This window comes from Somniosus microcephalus, chromosome 6 (genome assembly GCF_052327205.1).
Source record: "Somniosus microcephalus isolate GS21.2 chromosome 6, FLI_Smic_1.0, whole genome shotgun sequence".
NCBI lineage: Eukaryota > Metazoa > Chordata > Chondrichthyes > Squaliformes > Somniosidae > Somniosus > Somniosus microcephalus.
The window spans coordinates 19,419,016-19,438,866 of NC_140992.1; the positions used below are offsets into that span (position 1 = coordinate 19,419,016).

The window sequence follows — 19,851 nt, forward strand, 5'->3', positions numbered from 1 at the left end:
ACCTCTTTACCTCTCTTTCCTCCTTTAAGACCCTCTTTGAAACCTACCTCTTTGACCAAGCTTTTGGCCACCAGCCCTAATTTCTCTTTATGTGGCTCGGTGTCAAATTTTTTTGTCTTATAATACTCCTGTGAAGCGCCTTGGGACATTTTACTACATTAAAGGCGCTATATAAATACAAGTTGTTGTTGTTGTTAGTATCAGTGAAAGTTAACATCAAGATCGGGACTGCAATCCTTCCATGTCTTGCTAGATAGTGTAAATGGGGTAGAGGAGCAAAAGGATCTAGGGGTAGAGAGTCACAAATCATTAAAAGTAGCAACAACAACAGAAAATGCTAGAGTTCTGACAAAAGGTCTTCGACCTGAAACGTTAACTCCGTTTCTCTCTCCATGGATGTTGCCTGGCCTGCTGAGTTTTTCCAGTGTTTTCTGTTGTTATTTCAGATTTCCAGCATCCGCAGTATTTTGCTATTAAAAGTAGCAACGCAGGTTAACAAGTCCATTAAAAAAATGCTAGAGGAATATGATTGAAAAGCAGAGAAGTTACATTAAACTTATATAGAACCTTGGTTAGACCACACTTTTGGTTTGATAGGGTAGACGTAGAGATGTTTCCACTTCTGGAGGAGTCCAAAACTAGAGGTCATAAACATAAGATATGAAACTAATAAATCCAATAAGGAATTCGGGAGAAACATCACTCCAGAGAGTGGTTAGAATGTGGAACTCGCTACCACATGGAGTCGTTGAGTCAAATAGCACAGATGCGTTTAAGGGGAAGCTAGATAAACACAAGAGGGGGAAAGGAATAGAAGGGCATGTTGATGGGGTGGGAGGAAGCTCGTGTGGAGCATGGACCAGTTGGGCCAAGTAGCCTGTTTCGGGTCCCCACGGGTGAGTACGCGCTGGGTACTCACGCGTAGGCCCACCGAAAGTGCCGGTTTCGTGCATGCACTGCGCATGCGCGGGAAACCAGAACTTCCGTTCCCTTGAAAGAAGGGGTTGACAGGTGGAACGCGTGCGCCGGAGAGGCAGCGCGTGCGCATCGAACTTACGTTTTTTTTGCAGGTTTCTCCAGGAAGGCAAGTCTCCAGGAGTTACACTTTTAAAAAGCAGTCGCAAGGCCTGCTTTTAACAAGATAAGTGGTGAATTAATTAAAATTAAAACTTTTTTCCACAGGTTTATTATTTTTAAATACTTTAAAGAAAAGGTAAGTTTATTTTTAGCCCCATTAGAAAATGTAATTAATTTTTTTTTTAATTTAAATTATTGTTTAATAGTTATTTCATGTAATTTATGGTTATTTTAAAAATGTGATTTTTAAAAATTTATTTGAAGTTTTAGTGATGTTTTGGGGCTTTATAGTATGGGTATTTATAGTTCCGACAGCTCTACCTGTCAAATTTATGAATGAAGCATTCCCTGCTACCATTGGCTCTCCATGGCCCACGTGATCCCAGGAGACGCTTCGAACTAACTACGCCCCTGGGATACGCAAGCACTGCACACCAGCAGTTGGAGGAGGCCCAGGATCGGAATCCCACGCGGGCCCACAGCTCAACGGCCGGCGCGCTAGGTAAGTGCAGGTTGGAGGCTTGCACCCGCGGGAAGCCCCCGACCCGAATTTCTGGGCCAGCCTGTTTCTGTGCTATAATTTCTCAGTAATTAATTCGAAAAAGTAAAACGAACCAGATTGCCAGTAGATGGTTAAGATCATATTCCTCCCCCGCCCCTCCCAACCATTACAAAAGATAGAGTCCAAGCACTTCCCGGAGAAACTACTAGCTGTCGCAGTACGTCTGAGTCAAAGCCTCAGTAAGCCTTTGATCCCAAGTTAATCAAATTATAGGGCATTTAAAGGGATATGGGTACTCAATATGCGGATTCCACTTCAACCGCACAGGCCAGCTGCATTTCCCATCTACTCCAAGGTGTCGAAAACAAACTGTTAGGCTGCTCCGAGGCCTCAGTTCACACTTTGTCGACTTAAACGTTGTAAACAAAAAAGGGGGTTAAAATTTTGCTTGCCCAGTTATTAAGAAAAAAGTATTTGATCTTTTAAGGAAAAGATCCCTTATAGTGACAGGCCTCCTCAGGGTCTCCACTTTCCGATTAGCTTCAGCACTTTATGTGCCAACATGGGCTGCGTGAAGAATGGCTCCTCCGAAAACGACAGCCAGCACTTTACAGGAAAGAACTACCAGGAGTGATTGGGCCTTTATCTAGTTTTTGAAAACTTTATAGCGTACAGGTTCGTTTACCTTACTTTCTCAGGAATTTCCTGGGACCTTATCCCGCTCCATCATCGTATCTCTTAGGGAAAACCCTGTTTCTGTGCGTAGAAGGAGGTCCCAGGGAAATTCCAGTCACGAGCACCTTGACATCTCTTTTTGCTTCCTGTACATCATCTGTAGTAACTCTGACCAGGTTTCAGCATCTGCTTTTCGTTTAAGCAATGTTAATTCGTCCACAGATGCGGACTGGCCTGCGGAATGTTTCCAGCATTTGTTACCCTAGTGTGTGGTATTCGCCCCCACCCCCCACTTTTCCCTGTCTTTAGGAGCGACATTGCCAATTAGGGACAGTTTTGTGCCGACAGGCCTACCTCCACCAGAACCAGATTTTGAGACTGCTCATTTCATTTCGAACCCGACAGCCAGCAGACAGAGGAAACTCTCATCCCATCAAGTCGGTGCTAGATTTGAACTAAGGTTCCAGTAGTGAAAGGCCAGTGACTACTCCACTGCACCCACCAGTGACCCAAACACATTGGTTCCGTTTACCCATCTCCCCTGTGCTCGCCGACCTACATTGGCTCCAGGGCTGGCAATGCCTTGATTTAAAAATGTGCGTTCTTGTTTTCAAATCCCTCCATGGCCTCGCCCCTCCCCATCTCTGTAACCTCCTCCAGCCCCGCAACCCTCCGAGATCTTTGCGCTCCTCCAATTCTGACCACTTGCGCATCTTTGATTCTCAGCGCTCCACCATTGGCGGCAGTGCTTTTAGCTGCCTGGGGCCTAAGCCCTGGAATTTCCTTCCTAAACCTCTTCGCCTCTCTACCTCTCTCTCCTCCATTGAGATGCTCCTTAAAACCTACCTCTTTGAACAAGCTTTTGGTCGTCTGCCCTAATATTCTCCTTATGTGGCTCGGTGTCAAATTTTTAGTTTGCTAATCGCTCCTGTGAAGCGCCTTGGGACCTTTTACTACGTTAAAGGCGCTATATAAATGCAAGTTGTTATTCTTACAGTTGTTGTTTAAAACGTTCCTTAAAACCCATCTCTTTGCTTTGACCATGTTTTTGGTCACCTGTCCTACTAGCTAATGTAGGAGAGCTGGATGGGAGGGGGATTTGTTGTGGTGAGGCTATGTGGCTCGGTGTCAAATTTTGTTTGATAGCACTCCCGTGAAGTGTTTTGGGGTGTTTTACGACATTAAAAGCACTATGTAAATACAAATTGTTGTTGTCTGGCAATCTGTTATTGCAGGAAACTTTTTTTTAAATCCGGCACCGACGGGACCGATGTGGTGCCGGTTCATCAAAAATTCCGGATAACTGAAAGCTATAGTTAAAAGATACGGAGAGATGAGAGCTCCATATAAAGCAACAAACCCGGTTCAGAACAATGGCCACAAGTTCCGAGCATCTCTGTAGCTTAGCAACAGCCACACCCTTGCGCAGCAACAGATCGAGGAAGGCAAGTACAATACGAAGTAAAACTTACCTGAACCTACTCCTGAATTTTGCCGGTTAACTGAGATTTCCGGTTATTTAGGTGCCGGTAAATCGAAAGTTTCCTGTATCTGCCTTTAAAGATGATGGCCTAGAAATTCAGTTCGGACGCTATTGCGGCGCTAAAGTCGGGCGCTCGGCAAATTTAGCGGCCGCCGGAAAGTGCAGGCGAGCTCGCCAAAATTCAGTAGATTTGGCCAACTTTTTGGCCGAGCGCTGCAAAAGGCGTTGGAACCCTGTGTTCAGGCGCTAATCCGGCGATGCAGCCTGATAACGCCGATTCCGGGCGCAGCGCAGGTGCGATCATGTGGTGAGTGTCAGCAGACACCCTGACGCCGGCCAGCTCTTAAAGGGGGAAGGGTCAACTTTGACTGCAGCCACGCCCTGCATGCTGTAGCCCTGCAACTAGGCCTCAGGGCTGGTTGTGTACCAAATCAACGCCTGGAGGTCATGGAGAGGGCCCGTGAAAGAGCCCAGCGGTTCTCTGAGCATGCGCTGGGTGTGCTCCTTCATGGGGTACGCAAGAGAAGACGGGTCGTGTGCCCGGCTAGTGGCAGGAAGGCTCCCAGGAGCCAGTTCAGGGAGGCGTGGACCAAAATTGCCCGGAGGGTCTCCTCCAACTCCGATGTTCCCAGGAGTGCGGACCAGTGCCGCAAGAAATACAATGACCTATGTCGGCTGGTCAAGGTGAGTACCCTTTCCAGTGTCCCCCTCATCCTTGCATGTGCACCTCCCATTAGGGCCAAAGGGACATCCAAGGTCTAATGCCCAGCCCTGCTGCCGCTGCAATGGCACTTGCATGTTAATCAATAGCTCTTTCTGCACTTATCACACTGTGCAAGCTATTCCACCATGGGAGGCCTCACACACAGCAACAGGGCACCACACTGTGCAAGCTATTCCACCATGGGAGGCCTCACACACAGCAACAGGGCACCACACTGTACTTAGACGCCCTCCTTTCTCTTGCAGGCCAAGCTGGCGAGGAACGCCAGGAGCCTGCGTGGTCACTGGTGGAGGCCCTCGCGATTACCAGGAGCTAACGGTTCTGGAAGAGAGGGTGGCCCGACTGCTGCGTCACCCGGTGATTGGGCCTGTGGCGCTCGGCGACGCCGACCCTATACTGGAACCCACTGGTAAGGACAGGACCGGGTGCACCTCTCTCCTTGCCCTCGCGCATCAGATCTACATCCTTCCCCACTGGCCGAAAAATGCGCATAATGCACCAGTGCGGCCTCCCTCGCTGTCGGCCTGTCCTCACTCTAAAGCTACACTTGTGCCTTCCTGCTTTCAGCTGGTGAGGAGGAGGTGCTCCCTGAAGCCCAGACAGCCAGGCCCTCGGAGGAGGAGGACGTCGAGGAGCAGCAGGAAGGCGCCACCTCGGGGGAACCCTCCTCCGCTCCAGGAGATGGCAATGAAGGGGAGACGTCTGGCGTGCCGGAGAGCCAGGGGGAGGCGGGGGAGGGGAGCCCCGAACCTGGTCCCAGTGGCATGGACGCACGCGGCAAGGCTCCGGCGGCACACCAGCCTTCTGCCCAGAGGGGGGAGGCGGTGGAGGGGAGGGCAGAACCTGGTCCCAGTGGCGTGGCCGCACGCGGCAAGGCTCCGGCGGCACGCCAGCCTTCTGGCCAGAGGGTGGAGGCGCCCTCCAGTCCGGACTCGGACGTCGCCCAGGAGGTGCGCCTCCTGGACGAGATGTCGGCGGCGTCGGAGCGGCGGCACGTCGAAATCATGGAGGTGGTGGCACAGATGCCTCATGCCATCGAAAGCCTCGCACAAAGTGTGGTGGCTTTCGGCCAATCCCAGGCCAGGGGCCTAGAGCAATTCGCAGCAGCGCACGCCAGGGGGGTGGAGCTCCTTGTGGCAGCGCATGAGAGGGGGGTGCAACAACTCGAGGCAGCGCAGCACGCCAGTCGAGAGGTGCTGTGCAGACAATGGCACTGCAGATGCGGGCACATGCCGGCGCAGATGAGGCACTGACTTCTGCCACCCTCGCACTGGCGCGGAGGCGTCGCCAGGCCAGCCGCCGCCCTGCTGCCGCACACCGGTCTGGCGACCAACAGTTTGGCGCGCTTGCTCCCCGGCCAGGCCGCCCGAGTGCACGTGTGTCTGGCGACCAGCGCGCGCCTGGCATCACCCACCTTGTCCCCATTGGTGCAGGCGAGCCTGCCACTCCCCCAGCCAGGGTGCAAGGAGCTGCTGCAGGCAGTGAAGAGGGCCACCCACAGCTGCAGCAGCCACCAGCCGGCCCCTCCCGGGCCCGCCCTCGTGTAGGCCGACCCCCAAGGGCATCTGGCGAGACGCCTTGTCGCCCTGAAGATCCTTCCCCCAGCCTCGCCACAGCCTCACGGCCCAGCTTGAGGCGCAGCAGCAGGACGGGCCGGGGCAAAAGACGGCTGTCGACAGACTCGCCCTCTCGGCACACCGAATAGAGTGTGTTGAGCGAGGGTTTGGGTGATGCGGGGGCTTCTGTTCTGGGGGGCATTATGTGGTTTGGTTTTATGGGGGTGTTTGTGTTGTGGGGGGGGCTTGTTTTTGTTAGGCCAGTGAGGAAGGCCATTTGGATGGTGATGTTTTGTTAGTCCTCCCCAGGTTTTGGGAGTGACAGAAGTTTGTGACTGTTTTTTGGGGGTCTTCTCTGTTTTGCTCTTCCATGTGGGAAGGGCCCTGAGTTTTTGAAATAAAGATGTTTATTTATTCACCATGTGCAGGTGTCATGTTTCAAGTGGTTGTTGGGTTAACCGGCTGAGGGCTTGCGGAGCGGCTGCCTTCAGCTGCGTTCAGTGGCCCAGGCCATTCCCTGACAGGGGGCCTAGAAGTGTCGAGCTATAAGCCCCCGGCGGACGGCCCTTGGACCTTGTCGCTCCCTCCTGGCCTGGTGCTCCTCCTCCTCAGGGTCCTCCTGCTCGTCCTCCTGAGGTGGTGGGGCAATGTCAGGTGGCACTGCCCGAGTCCTGCGGATAGCCAGGTTGTGGAGCATGCAGCACACCACGACGAACTGGGAGACTCTATCCGGCGAATACTGAAGAGACCCGCCCGAACGATCCAGGCAACGGAACCGTTGCTTGAGGACGCCTATCGTTTGCTCTATTAGGTTCCTTGTGGCTTGATGGCTTTCGTTGTATGCCAGCTCCGCTGGGGTCCTGGGCGCGCGGAGCGGGGTCATGAGCCATCTGCACAAAGGGTAGCCCTTGTCCCCGATAAGCCATCCCCTTGGTGGAGGCTGTGCCTGGAACATGTCAGCCACAGTAGTCTGGCGCAGGATAAAGGCATCGTGGCTGCTTCCTGGGAAGCGGGCATTGACAGCTAGGATGCGCTGCCTGTGGTCACACACCAGCTGCACATTTAGGGAATGGTAGCCCTTCCGGTTGCGGTATTGCTCGGCATTGTGGATAGGTGCCCGCATAGCCACATGCGTGCAGTCAATGGCGCCCTGCACCATGGGGAAGCCCGCGATCCTGGCAAATCCGACTGCACGCTGCTCCTGCTTGTGTTGGGTCATGGGGAAGGAGATGAATTGGTGCCTCCTCGCGAAAAGTGCTTCGGTGACCTGTCGGATGCAGCGATGCGTGGCGAACTGGGAGATGTTCGCAATGTCCCCAGCAGCGGCTTGGAAGGAGCCGCTTGCATAAAAGCTGAGAGCCACCGTGACCTTCACTTCCACCGAGAGAGACGCCCTGGACATGAGCTGTGGCTGCAAATCTGCATGAAGCAGCTGGCAGATCTCTCCAACCACCTCCCTTCTGAAGCGCAGCCTCTTAACACAATGCGCCGCAGTCATGGTGAGATATGAGACCTGCTCCCGGTATTGCCTGACTGGGTAAGGCCTACGTTGGCGACGCCTAATGGCCCCTCTGCGTCTAGGCATGCCTGGCCCTCTCTCAAAGCGTCTGCGAGCCCTTCGCACAAAATGTAGCAACTGAGGGTTGGCCCCCCATGCAGCCCTCATTACAAAGTTCCAAACAGCAAAATCACAAGGATGCAAATGTCAAAGCACTGGCTAGAAGCCAAAAATACCTCCTATGGTGTCCGAAATCAGTAATCTCTGTGCCTTGCTCTCTGTGCAGAAATCCAAACCAGTCAAGTCATTGCAGCGAAATGGCTGGCTTTTATGGGTGAGTGGATGTGCCCTTTAATTAGCGCTCCCCGAATCCCACAGGGCCTCTGTTGAGTTCCATTTCACAGTTCTTAGCAGCGCCACGCCCACATCGGCCGGGCGCCACTGAATTTCCGGTTTGGGGCGCACAAACGGCGTTGCACGACGGAATGACGTCATAAGATGCGCGCGCAGCTGAGCGGGCGCTAACACTTTGCGCCGGCGCTAAAGCCCAGCTGAATTTCGGCGTAGGCGCAGATCCGGCGGTGCCCGGGCGCTAAGTGGATAGCGCCGGAAATCTGGCGCTAACGGCTGGCGCAAACAGCTGAATTTCTAGGCCGATAGGTCAAAACATAGTCTCCATGGGCAATTTACCGAGATTAGGAATCAGTTGTTAAATTTGGATACATTAACCTAGACACAGCGGTGAATAAAGGCGCAATTGATAAGGCTGTTAATAAAGCATACGGGATCCTTGGGTTGGTTAATAGAGGCACAGGGCAGGATTTTCATTGGGCCGTGGAGACGGGATTGGAAGCGTGTGGGGGGATAAAATCCCGAAATCGGGGGGGCACGAACCCATCCCACCCCCAACCCACCTCCATGCCAGTTTCAAAGAAGGCGGGTACCCGACCCGCACTGGGACCCGCCTCCCCAAGGCGGGAAGGGGATTAGTGCCAATTAACTGCCTGTTAACAGGTAGTTAACAGGCAGTTTTTAGCCTATTCCCTATTTTCATTCTTGAAGTGTGGGATTCCCGACGGCTCCAAACCACGCCAAGTTAGCGAGGCGGACCGTCGGGATGAAGGGCTTGGAGGGGTCGAGATGTCTGGTGTTCAGGTGAGTGATGGGTGCATGAGTGCAGAGGTAAGTGTGTTTGGTGTGTGTAAAGTGTTTAAAGAAGTTTTACTTACCTTTACAGCCTTCCTTCCTTCAGGTCTCGGGAGTCCCTCATCTCACCGACACAGAAAGCAGAAAGGCCACGAGCTGTCAAAAATTGCAGCATTCAGCTTTCTGTTCCGGGGAGATCTCCAAATCATCCTGAGAGGAAGGAATTAACATGGAGTACAGATTGTCAGTGTTTGACAGCTTCAAACAGCTGTGAATCACTGATATTTCATCTGTCAAAAGGTCTTGACAGATGAAATGTCAATCTGTGATGTCACCTGTTGCCGGGTGGCCCTTAATTGGCCTGCTGAGCGGGCTCAACAAGGTCAATCAAGTCAAAATCGCGTGGGTTGGCTACAACTCAATGGAGGCGGGACTACAACCACGAAAGTTGTAGTCCCGCCTCCTACCCACCGCCTCAATGAAAATCCAGCCCATAGAGTACAAAAGCAAGGAAGTTATGTTAAACATTTATAAATCACTGGTTAGACCTCAGCTGGTGTAGTGTGTCCAATTCTGGGCACCACACTTTAGGAAGGATGTCAAGGCCTTGGAGAGGGTGCAGAGGAAATTTACCAGAATGGTACCAGGGATGAGGGACTTGAGTTATGTGGCGAGACTGGAGAAGCTGGGATTGTTCTCCTGAGAGCAGAGCTGGTTAAAGGGAGATTTAATAGAGGTGTTTAAAATTAGGAGAAGTTTTGATAGGATAGATAGGGAGAAACTGTTTCCACTGGCAGGAAGGTCAGTAAACAGAAGCGACAGATTTAAGATAATTGGCAAAAATTCAGTGGGGTGATGAGAATTTTTTTTACTCAGCAAGTTGTTATGATTAAGAAAGACTATGAAAAATTCAAAAATGGGTTTAGAATGCATGTACATAAACGCAGTGTGATGAATTAGGTTGCTGAGCTACAAGCACAATTAGCCATGTGGCAATATGATGTTGTGGCAATAATGGAAACATGGTTTAAAAATGGTGAGGACTGGGCACTTAATATTCAAGGGTACAAGATGTTCAGAAAAGATAGGGAAGGAAAAAAGGGAAATGGGGTGGCAGTGCTGATTAAGGAAGATATTGTAGTGTTGGAAAGGGAGGATGTCCTTGAGGGGACAAAGACAGAATCCATTTGGTTAGAGTTGAGGAGCAAAAAGGGTATGATCACGCTATTGGGGGGTATTCTACAGGCCTCCAAACAGTGAGGGGGAGGTAGAGGAGCAAATCTGCAGGGAAACTGCAGAGATATGCAAGAGCTATAGAGTGGTGATATTGGGGGACTTTAATTACCCAAATATCGATTGGGATAATGCTAGGGTAAAGGGAAAGGAGGGGGAGGAATTTGTGAAATGTGTTCAGGAGAATTTCCTTGACCAGTATGTTCTTGGCCCAACTAGGAAGGAGGCATTGCTGGGGAATGAGGTGGGCCAGGTCGACCAAGTGTCTGTGGGACAACACTTGGGTATGAGTGATCATCATATCATAAGATTTAGATTAGCAATGGAGAGGAGCAAGGAATAATCTCGAGTGGAACTTCTAAACTGGAATAGGGCTAACTTCAATGGGATGCGAAAGGATCTAGCCAAGATAAAATGGAACCAAAGACAGACAGGAAAAACTGTAACGCAACAATGGGTGATCTTGAAGGTGTTCCAAGTACAGGCTAGGTGCATTCCAACAAGAGGGAAAGGTAAAGGAACCAAAGCAAGGGCTCCTTGGATGAAAACGGAGATTGAGAAGACGATGACACAAAAAAAAGAGGGTGTATGATGCATGTCAGGTGAATTCTTAAAGGGAGAACCAGACCAAATACAATAAGTTGAGAGGGGAAGTGAAGATGAAAATAAGATTGGCAAAGAGAGAATATGAGAGTAGAATGATGGTTAACATAAAAGGGAACCCAAAAACCTTCTACTGGCATGTAAACAGTAAACGGGTAGTAAGAGGTGGGGTGGGGCCTATTAGGGACAAAGAAAGTGATATATGCTTAGAGGCACAAGGCAAGGCTAGAATACTCAATGAGTACTTTGTATCGGTGTTTACTAAAGAGGTGGATGCTGACAAAATATCAGTAGAAGCAATGGAAGGAGTGAAAATTGATAGACAGGATGTACTAGAAAAACTGGGTATGCTTAGAGTGGATAAGTCGCCTGGTCCAGATGGCTTATAACCCAGGTTGGTAAGTAACAGGGAAGATTGATGAAGGGAATGCAATGGATGTTGCCTACATGGATTTTAGGAAGGCGTTTGACAAAGTACCACATAGAAGGCTGGTTAACAAAATTGAGGCTCATGGAATAGGTGGGTCAGTGGCAGCTTGGATAAGGAATTGGCTTAAGGACAGAAAACAGCGAGTTATGGTAAATGGATGTTTTTCAGACTGGAGGATGGTAGACAGTAGTGTTTCTCAAGGGTCAGTGCTGGGACCACTGCTTTCTTTGATATATAAAATGACCTGGATATTGGAATACAGAGTAGAATTACTAAATTTGGCGATGACACCAAACTTGGGGGTGTGGCAAACAGTGATGATGATACCAATCGACTGCAACAGGACATAGAAAGGCTAGCAGAATGGGCAGACAAGTGGCAGATGGAATTTAATACAGAGAAGTATGAGGTGATGCATTTTGGCAGAAGGAACAGGGAGAGGCAATATACACTTAATGGCACAGTTTTAAAGAGTGTGCAGGGACAGAGGGACCTAGGAATTAATGTGCATAGGTCCCTGAAGGTGGCAGGACATATTGAGAGTGGTTAGCAAAGCATATGGGGGGAAAAATTCGGTTGGTTAGCGCCCTAAGGGCGCAAAGCAACTAGCGCCCGGACGCGGCGATGTTTGCGCCGCTCGCGAAATTGACCAGAAATTTTGCAGCGGCGCTAAACACGACTGCCATGATCTCCTGCGCCCGCAGATCGTGACATCAGTCGAGCGTGCAATGCCCCGGACCAGATATTGAGTGGCACCCCCTGCCTTTCCGCCTGCCGCTAGCAAAGGCAGGTAGTGGGGAACGTTTTGCAGTCGCGAAGGGACCGGGGGAGCACCATTTAAAGGCGGCTGCTTCCTGCCTTTTTTTGTCTGTGACATTTTTGCACCACACATTCTGAGAGAGAGAGAGAGAGAGAGAGAGAGAGAGAGAGAGAGAGAGAGAGAGAGAGAGAGAGAGACTGACTTCCGGAGAGATTCAACGCTGTGTGAAGGAGTTTTGCGTACTGAGCAGCACTTTGCAGGTTCATTTTGATTTGGCCTTCCTTGTATCGATTTAGAAGAGACTTGGGGGCTGCACTCTGAGCTCTTTCCCTGGGCCTTTCCATTGTTCTTTCCAGCAGAATTGATGTACAGGTCTCTCCAGGCCGAGATTCAAGGCTGCAATGAGCAGGGAGTGGATGGAGAGCAAGATCGACCCTCCTCTTTAAGAACTGGCCGGCGCCAGTGTGTCTGTGTTCCATTGCTGACTGACATCACATGAGCTTCGCCAGCGCTCTGAGCTAGCGCCTCGCTCCTTGGTGTTAGCGCCTTAAAACAGGTGTGAAGCGCCTGATTTAGCGTTCCAATTACCTCCAGGGGCGATAGAAGCCAAGTTTGCAGTCGGAGGTGTTAATTAGCGCCAGGCGCTAAACTTTGCACCCAGCTGATAATTGCGCCACAAACGGTGGCGATACCGAATTTCTCCCCCATGGGATCTTGAGCTTCATAAATAGAGGTATTGAGTACAAAAGTAGAGAAGTTATGCTGAACCTTTATAAAGCGCTGGTTAGGCCACAACTGGAGTATTGCGTCCAGTTCTGGTCACCACACTTTAGGAAGGATGTGAAGGCCCTTGAGAGGGTGCAGAGGCAATTTACCAGAATGGTTCTGGGGATGGAGGATCTTAGCTACAAGGACAGGTTGGAGAAGCTGGATTTGCTTTCATTAGAGCAAAGGGGGTTGAGGGGTGATTTGATAGAGGTGTACAAGATTATGACGGGTTTGGATAGGTTAGACACGGAAAGGCTGTTCCCACAAGTTGATGGTACAAGGACTAGGGGACACAGATTTAAGGTTTTGGGCAAGAGATACAGGGGGGGATGCAAGGAAAAACTTTTTTACGCAGCGAGTGGTGAGGACCTGGAACTCGCTGCCGACGAAAGTGGTGGAAGCGGAGACACTCAGGCCTAGAAATTCAGTGGGCTGCGCCACCAGTTAGCGCCCAAAGAGGGCACTCAGTGGCTTTAGCGCCACTGGCCACACCTCCCGCGATATTTAGCGGGGCGCTAATGGCGGCGTTAGCCTGTAGCGCTGCGCCGCCACCGATGACGTCATCGGTGTGCGCAGCGCCCCGCTCCGATCACCATATTTGGTCGCGCCCACCTCTAACGCCAGTCGCAAATCGCGACCGGTTCACAGGGCCTACCTGTGGCGGTAGTGGCGCAAGTTAAGGTGGAGGTGCGGGGCGCCCGCTTTTTCGGCGGCCGCCTGCCAGGACCTCCGTCCCCGGCCTCCTAAAGCCCCCCCCCCCGCGGCATTGCCGGCTGTTTCCCCGAGAGCCCGGCACTTCTCCTTGGTGCCGGGCTCATTTGCCGGCACTCGCGAGCGGGGATCGCGCTGTTGCAGGCACCTCCCCCTTAACAGTGGGAGGAAGGCCTGCAGTACCGCAGCGTACCATGCCGCAGCGTGTGGCGCTGTGGCCCTTAGCGCGGCGATATTCAGGGTGAGCGCCCCAAGCGGGGCGCGGGGAGCCTCGAGTAGCGGCCCGCTTCCGTTTGGGGCGCAGAAACTGAGTATCGGGATGGCGCAAGTGGCTCCGCTCGCAGCGGTAATTCCGGCTCCCAGGCGAGCTTGGTGCCCCAAACGGCGCCCAACTGAATTTCTAGGCCTCAATGTTTTCAAGGGGAGACTGGATAGGCACTTGAGGGAAATAAACTTGCAGGGCTACGGGGATAGAGTGGGGGAATGGGACTGACTGGATTGCTCTACAGAGAGCCGGCACAGACTCGATGGGCCAAATTGCCTCCTTCTGTGCCGTATGACTATGATCTGGAATGCACTGCCTGAAAGGGCGGTGGAAGCAGATTCAATAGTAACTTTCAAAAGGGAATTGGATAAATACTTCAAAAAAAGGAAAAATTTGCAGGACTATGGGGAAAGAGCAGGAGGAGTGGGACTAACTGGATAGCGCTTTCAAAGGGCCGGCACAGGCACGATGGGCCGAATGGCCTCTTTCTGTGCTGTATGATTCTATGTTTCAGTTCATAAGTCTGCTTATGGAAACTGTCATTTGTCATGAGCACAACACGTTATGAGGAAAACAAAAGCTAAATTCTGCGGATGCTGGAAATCTGAAATATAAACAGAAAATGCTGTAAATACTCAGTCAGTTCGCTACACATGCTGCCTGACCTGCTGAGTATTTACAGCATTTTCTGTTTATATTTCAGGCATCCACATTATGAGGAAAGGCTGAACCGTAACATCCCCCTTTACATGCAAGCAATTAGCGACCAATCAATGACAGAAAAGACAGGCAATTTTTGCATCATTACCGAGGTTGGGATCCGTGGCCTGTCGCTTCTTAATCTTGGCTTCAGAAATAGCAGCGTAATAAGCACAGGTCATCTTTATCAGCCATGCTCCCCTCAACAGCGGCACAGAATACTTAGCCAAGTAAGCAAAGACGTCTTCTTTCTTGCTGAGGATGGGGACCTATGCAGAAGAGGAAAAATAAATGTTTAATGTAATTCAGTTTGAAACAATGCTACACAGAAAAGACTGGCTTTGTTCAGAAAAGGCAGAAATTCAGCCATGTTACACCCGCCCCGCTCCCCCCATCTCAATTGCTATCGAGCAACTCCTGCTAGAGGTCTAGTGTAGGTCAGGTGAAGGCAGGATATGACTCGGGCAAAAACCCTCCAAAATCAAACAGCCTGCTGACAGTCATTGTCTATGTTCATCAGCAAAGAGTGGTCTTTTGGGCTGGCTACCAGAGGAAGAGTTGCACCCATGGAACTGTACCCCAAGCAAATACTCACCACTTTCAGCATGGCTGGGGCAGGGGGGGAAATGAAAGGAAAGGAGAGGGGGAAGACAGCACAAAGTAGGCAAAATTCCCTTTTTAAAAAAAAGAACCAAGTAACTTCCGAACCTTTGACTCACATCCACAGTTGGCTCAGAGGGTGATGAATCTTTGGAATTCTCTACCCCAGAGGGATGTGGATGCTCAGTCGTTGAGTATATTCAAGACAGAGATCGATAAATTTTTGGATATTAAGGGAATCAAGGGATATGGGGATAGTGCGGGAAGGTGGAGTTGGGGTAGAAGATCAGCCATGATCTCGTTGAATGGAGGAGCAGGCTCGAAGGGCCAAATGGCCGACTCTTGGTCCTATTTCTTATGTTCTTACTTCAGAACAGAAAAAAAATTCGATAATTCCAGATGCCGTGAGTCCCTGAACTTCAGTTACTGAATATAGATTGCCAGCTCCAACATAGATTAAAAACTTACTCTTAGAACACAGAAGTCAAGCAGCGCTTTGAAATCCTACCTTTTTGGCTAAAACCGTCAGCGGTTTGTTCCCTGCAAGGTCCGTGAACCAGTTGTGAATTGCACTCTGGGAGCGGGCAGTCACCAGCCAGTAATTATCTTTGGCATTCACCTGAGGTTTCTTCTTCCCCGTGTCTTGAAAAGTGTTGAGTTTAAGTTTCTCTGCCAAGATGCTGCTAAAATAGGCCCCGATCTGTTGTGAGATAAAGCCAAGAAGAAAAAAAAGTTAGGGTGGGGCAGTGTATTTTGATTTTACAACCTCATCACTTTTGACAATTTTCTATTTAAAAAGTCTTTTGGGAAAAATAACTTATTCCACAACTGGAGTGAACCTTACATGGGAGGTGGGGGGGCCATTCATGCCCCAGTAGCTCATGTACTGTTAAATGCATACAAGCGTAATCTAGTTGTATAATCAGCAAGGGGATAAGCCAACAATGAACAAGTTGTACATCTGGTTCCTGGTCAACATATCTCCCTCAACCATCAAACACAGATTAACTGGCCATTGGCCTCATTCCCATTTCTGGGATCTTACTATGCACAAGATTACCATGGCGTTTGCCCACTTAACACTCTGCACTTCAAAATAGTCAACTGCATGTGAAGTACTTCCGAGACATTTGAGAGACAGGATTATAAATGCATGTCTTTCACGGAAATGTCAGTGAAATACAGTAACAGAGAGATACTAGAACATGGATCCAGAGAGGGATAGGTGGGCACTGGCCGCCTATCTTAAACCGCGTTTCTTTGTATCACACATATGCACCCTACATTAGAGGTTCTCCCTTTAGAAGGAATGGAGCAAGATGTTCAGCACCATTTCTATGACCTGTGAGAATAAGGCTTGGATTGACTTCCTTCGGCATCCTATCAAAAGGTGTGTGGTGAGGAGGGTCTTCTGCCACTCAAGTGACTTGGATCGGACCCCAGTTAATTATCAACATCAGCTTCATTGAAATATTTTGGTTGGGCTTGTGACATTACTGCCAGCTCAGTTTGGGAGCTAGAGAGTGGGGAAGACAAGCTGCTGCAGGATTTGGACACCTGCAGCAGCTTAAAAAAAAAGGCAATATTCTTATCTGTGAATATAGTTGTCTGTTATCAATAAGATTTCTACGAATTCAACAAAACTAACTAGTACACTCCTCTCTCTAGTGATGTGCCAGCTATGGCCATTCTTCATCGGTCGGCAAACATGGTGATTGGTGGGACCCTCTTCAATTGTGGGGAAGGGGTGGGGACAGTACATCCAAGCCTGATCCTATCCTGGGTAGATATCCGCAATATACTTCTTAGGCAGTCCCTCGGAACCGAGGATAACTTGCTTCCACATTAAAAATGAGTTCGTAGGTGACTGACGAGTTCAATGCGGGACCTACAGTCTCTGTCACAGGTGGGGCAGACGGTGGTTGAAGGGGCGGGTGGGTGGGGTGCTTGGGTTGACGTGCGCTCCTTGCGCTACCTGCGCTTGCTCCCAGCTAAGAGACTCGAGGTGTTCGGCGCCTTCCCGGATGCTTCTCCTCCACTTTGTGCGGTCTTGGGCCAGGGATTCCCAGATGTCGGTGGGGATGTTACACTTTTTCAAGGAGGCTTTTGTAAAGTCTGTAGGTTGTGCAGTAAACTACTTCAGAGACTTTAGAAGTACAAACAAAACAGGTCTTTACTATTCAGAGGTCTGGGCGATTTCTGCCCTAGTTAACGTATCACAACCCTTATATACTGGTGTGGTCACTATCGGTATTACAGTATACATGAGCCAATAGATAGTGCCACCCTAAAGTAGTGCTCTTAAAGGCGAACGGTTACATTCTATAGTTCCCTTAAAGGTAAACGGTTACATACACAACAGCTTTGAGGGTGTCCTTGAAGCGTTTCTTCTGCCCACCTGGGGCTCTCTTGCCGTGCCGGAGCTCCGAATAGAGCGCTTGTTTTGGGAGTCTCGTATCGGGCATGCGGACAATGTGACCCGTCCATCGGAGCTGATTGAGCGTGGTCAAAGCTTCGATGCTGGGGATGTTGGCCTGATCAAGAACACTGACGTTGGTGCGCCTATCCTGCCAATGGATTTGCAGGATCTTGCGGAGGCAGCGTTGGTGGTACCTCTCCAGTGCTTTGAGGTGCCTGCTGTACATGGTCCATGTCTCTGAGGCATACAGAAGGGCGGGTATCACTGCTGCCCTGTAGACCATGAGCTTAGTGCCGGGTTTGAGGTCCTGGTCTTCAAACACTCTCTTCCTCAGGCGACCGAAGGCTGCACTGGCACACTGAAGGCGGTGTTGGACTTAGTCATCGACGTCTGCCCTTATTGACAGTAGGCTCCCGAGGTATGGAAAGTGGTCCACGTTGTCCAAGGCCTTGTCGTGAATTTTGATAATCGGGGGGGGCAGCACTGTGTGGCGTGGGCAGGTTGGTAGAGGACCTTTGTCCTAATATCCGCAATATACACCTTTCTGCAGATGTCACAGTGAGGAATGGCAATCTAGGTCAATGGATAATGAGCTACACATGTGTGGGGACCAAAACTAGGGCTCATAAATAGAAGAGTCACAAATAAATCCAATAAGGAATTCAGGAGAAACATCTTTAACCAGAGTGGAACTCGCTACCTCATGGAGCAGTTGAGGCGAATAGGATAGATGCATTTAAGAGGAAGCTAGATAAATACATGAGGGAGAAAGGAACAGAAGGATATGCTGATAGTGTTAGATGAAGTAGGGGTGGGAGGAGCTCGTGTGGAGCATAAACACCGACACAGACCAACTGAGCCAAACAGCCTGTTTCTGTGCTGTAAATACGATGTCATTCCATTTCAGCATAGTATGATTCAGTATGGCACCACACAGGTAATTTGCAAGCACCCCGGCTGCTTTATTCCCCGTCTAGTCACCAGTCTAACATGAGAGCCACCAAAGCCATTTAAAAATTGCGGTCGTTAAATATTCTTTTTCTTGTTTTGATAGAAGTGGGAAAAAAAGAGACTTGCATTTGTATAGCACTTTATCACTTTGTTGGGATGTCCCAAAGCGTTTTACAATCAATCACTGAATTACTTTGATTTCTGAAGTGCAGTCACAATTTTGTAGGCAAATACATCAGACAATTTGTGTACAGCAAGATCCATTGAACAACCACCAGATGAATGACCGGGTAATCTGTTTTTGGTGGTGTTGGAATGATGGCCAGAACATCAGAGAACTCGCTGTTCATCGTGACCATTTACAGCCACCTAAACAAACAAGCAGGGTCTCAGTTTAATGTCTCATCTGAAAGATACCACCAAAGCGTCAGCCTTGGTTATGTGCTCAAGTCTTGAACCCCCCAACCTAACTCTGAGGAAACAGTGCTACCAACCGCCACAAATGGAAATCCATTGCAGAATAGTCAGTCAGTCAGTCAGTCAGTCAGTCATTCACCGACTGAAAATTGTCAGTTAGCAAAATACTGTGTCAAAACAAAATGCCACAAGAGGTCAATGTACTTCCAACGTAATTCACTGCATGAGTTTTATAAATGAAAGCATTATAAAAAAACAAAAAACAAAAAAAGAGAACAATTTTCTTATAAAAAGATCCGATTTCACTTCAAGCGTGCCTGGGGGTCACTCATTAAAAATATTGGTGAACCTCAAACTGGCGAGAGGCAAATCTAGGATTGAGGTCAAACCTTGCAATGGACTTCCAAGCAGGGTGGTGGAGGCAAAAAAACATGCAAGTCATTTATGAGGCTATTGGGTGCAGTGATTTGGGAGGGCGAGAGTGGAGAAGGAGTGGGCTTTTTCTAGATGGTGGAGCTAAGGTGGGCTAAATATGAACAACTTCTGCTCTATTTGTCTTGTGATCAGTTAAAAAGGATCCTGGCGGGTCAGCGGGTCCTGATGACAGATACATAATCCTACATTTGACACAAAGTGCCTTTTTTCTCAAAGTCTCCTATCGGCATTGGATGTTTAGGTCACCTCTTTCTCACCCGGGAGGGAGTTTTGGTTTGAACACTTCTTCCCCTCTTGGCAGTCTCAGAAAGCTGAAGTCTGTTCCAAATTATCGTTGGGCATTTTTTTTTTTTAAAAAAGGAAAAAACACATTTCTGAGAAAGTCTATCTTCCTGACGTTTTCTTCCTTGAACCTCTTGTATTTTTATGTGTCTAGGCTTTTCATAGATGGGACAAACATTTTCTCTGCCATTTTATACCACCACATGCATCATAGAATCATACAGCACAGAAGGAGGCCATTCGGTCCATCGTCTGTGTACTGGCTCTCTGAAAGAGCTATCCAATTAGTCCCACTCCTCTGTTCTTCCCCCATAGCCCGGCAAAATTTTCCTTTTTAAATATATATTATGTATATACATACCTTTTGAAGTTTCAATTCCTTCTTGAAAGTTAATATTGAATCAGCTTCCACCACCCTATCAGTCAGTGCATTCCTGATCATGACAACACGTTGCGAAAAATAATTTCTCCTCATAACCTCCCTTCTATGATGGAGCTGTACAAAATGCTAGTTAGGCCACAGCTGGAATACTGTGTGCAGTTCTGGTCGCCACACTACAGGAAGGATGTGATTGCATTGGAGAGGGTGCAGAAGAGATTCACCAGGATGTTACCTG

General features: G+C 49.4%; 1 protein-coding gene across 8 annotated transcripts in view; it reads right to left on the reverse strand.

The window, feature by feature from the left end:
• Positions 1–19,851, reverse strand: part of LOC147115504 (mediator of RNA polymerase II transcription subunit 12-like protein) — a 637,745-nt gene that overhangs the window by 565,701 nt on the left and 52,193 nt on the right. For all 8 annotated transcript variants that reach the window (XM_085989804.1, XM_085989800.1, XM_085989802.1 and 5 more), the window contains exons 4-5: positions 15,239–15,430; positions 14,240–14,399 (exon numbers count right to left, since the gene is read on the reverse strand). In XM_085989804.1, the coding sequence (XP_085845930.1) occupies positions 14,240–14,399; positions 15,239–15,430 (352 nt within the window). The remainder of the gene's footprint in view (positions 1–14,239; positions 14,400–15,238; positions 15,431–19,851) is intronic.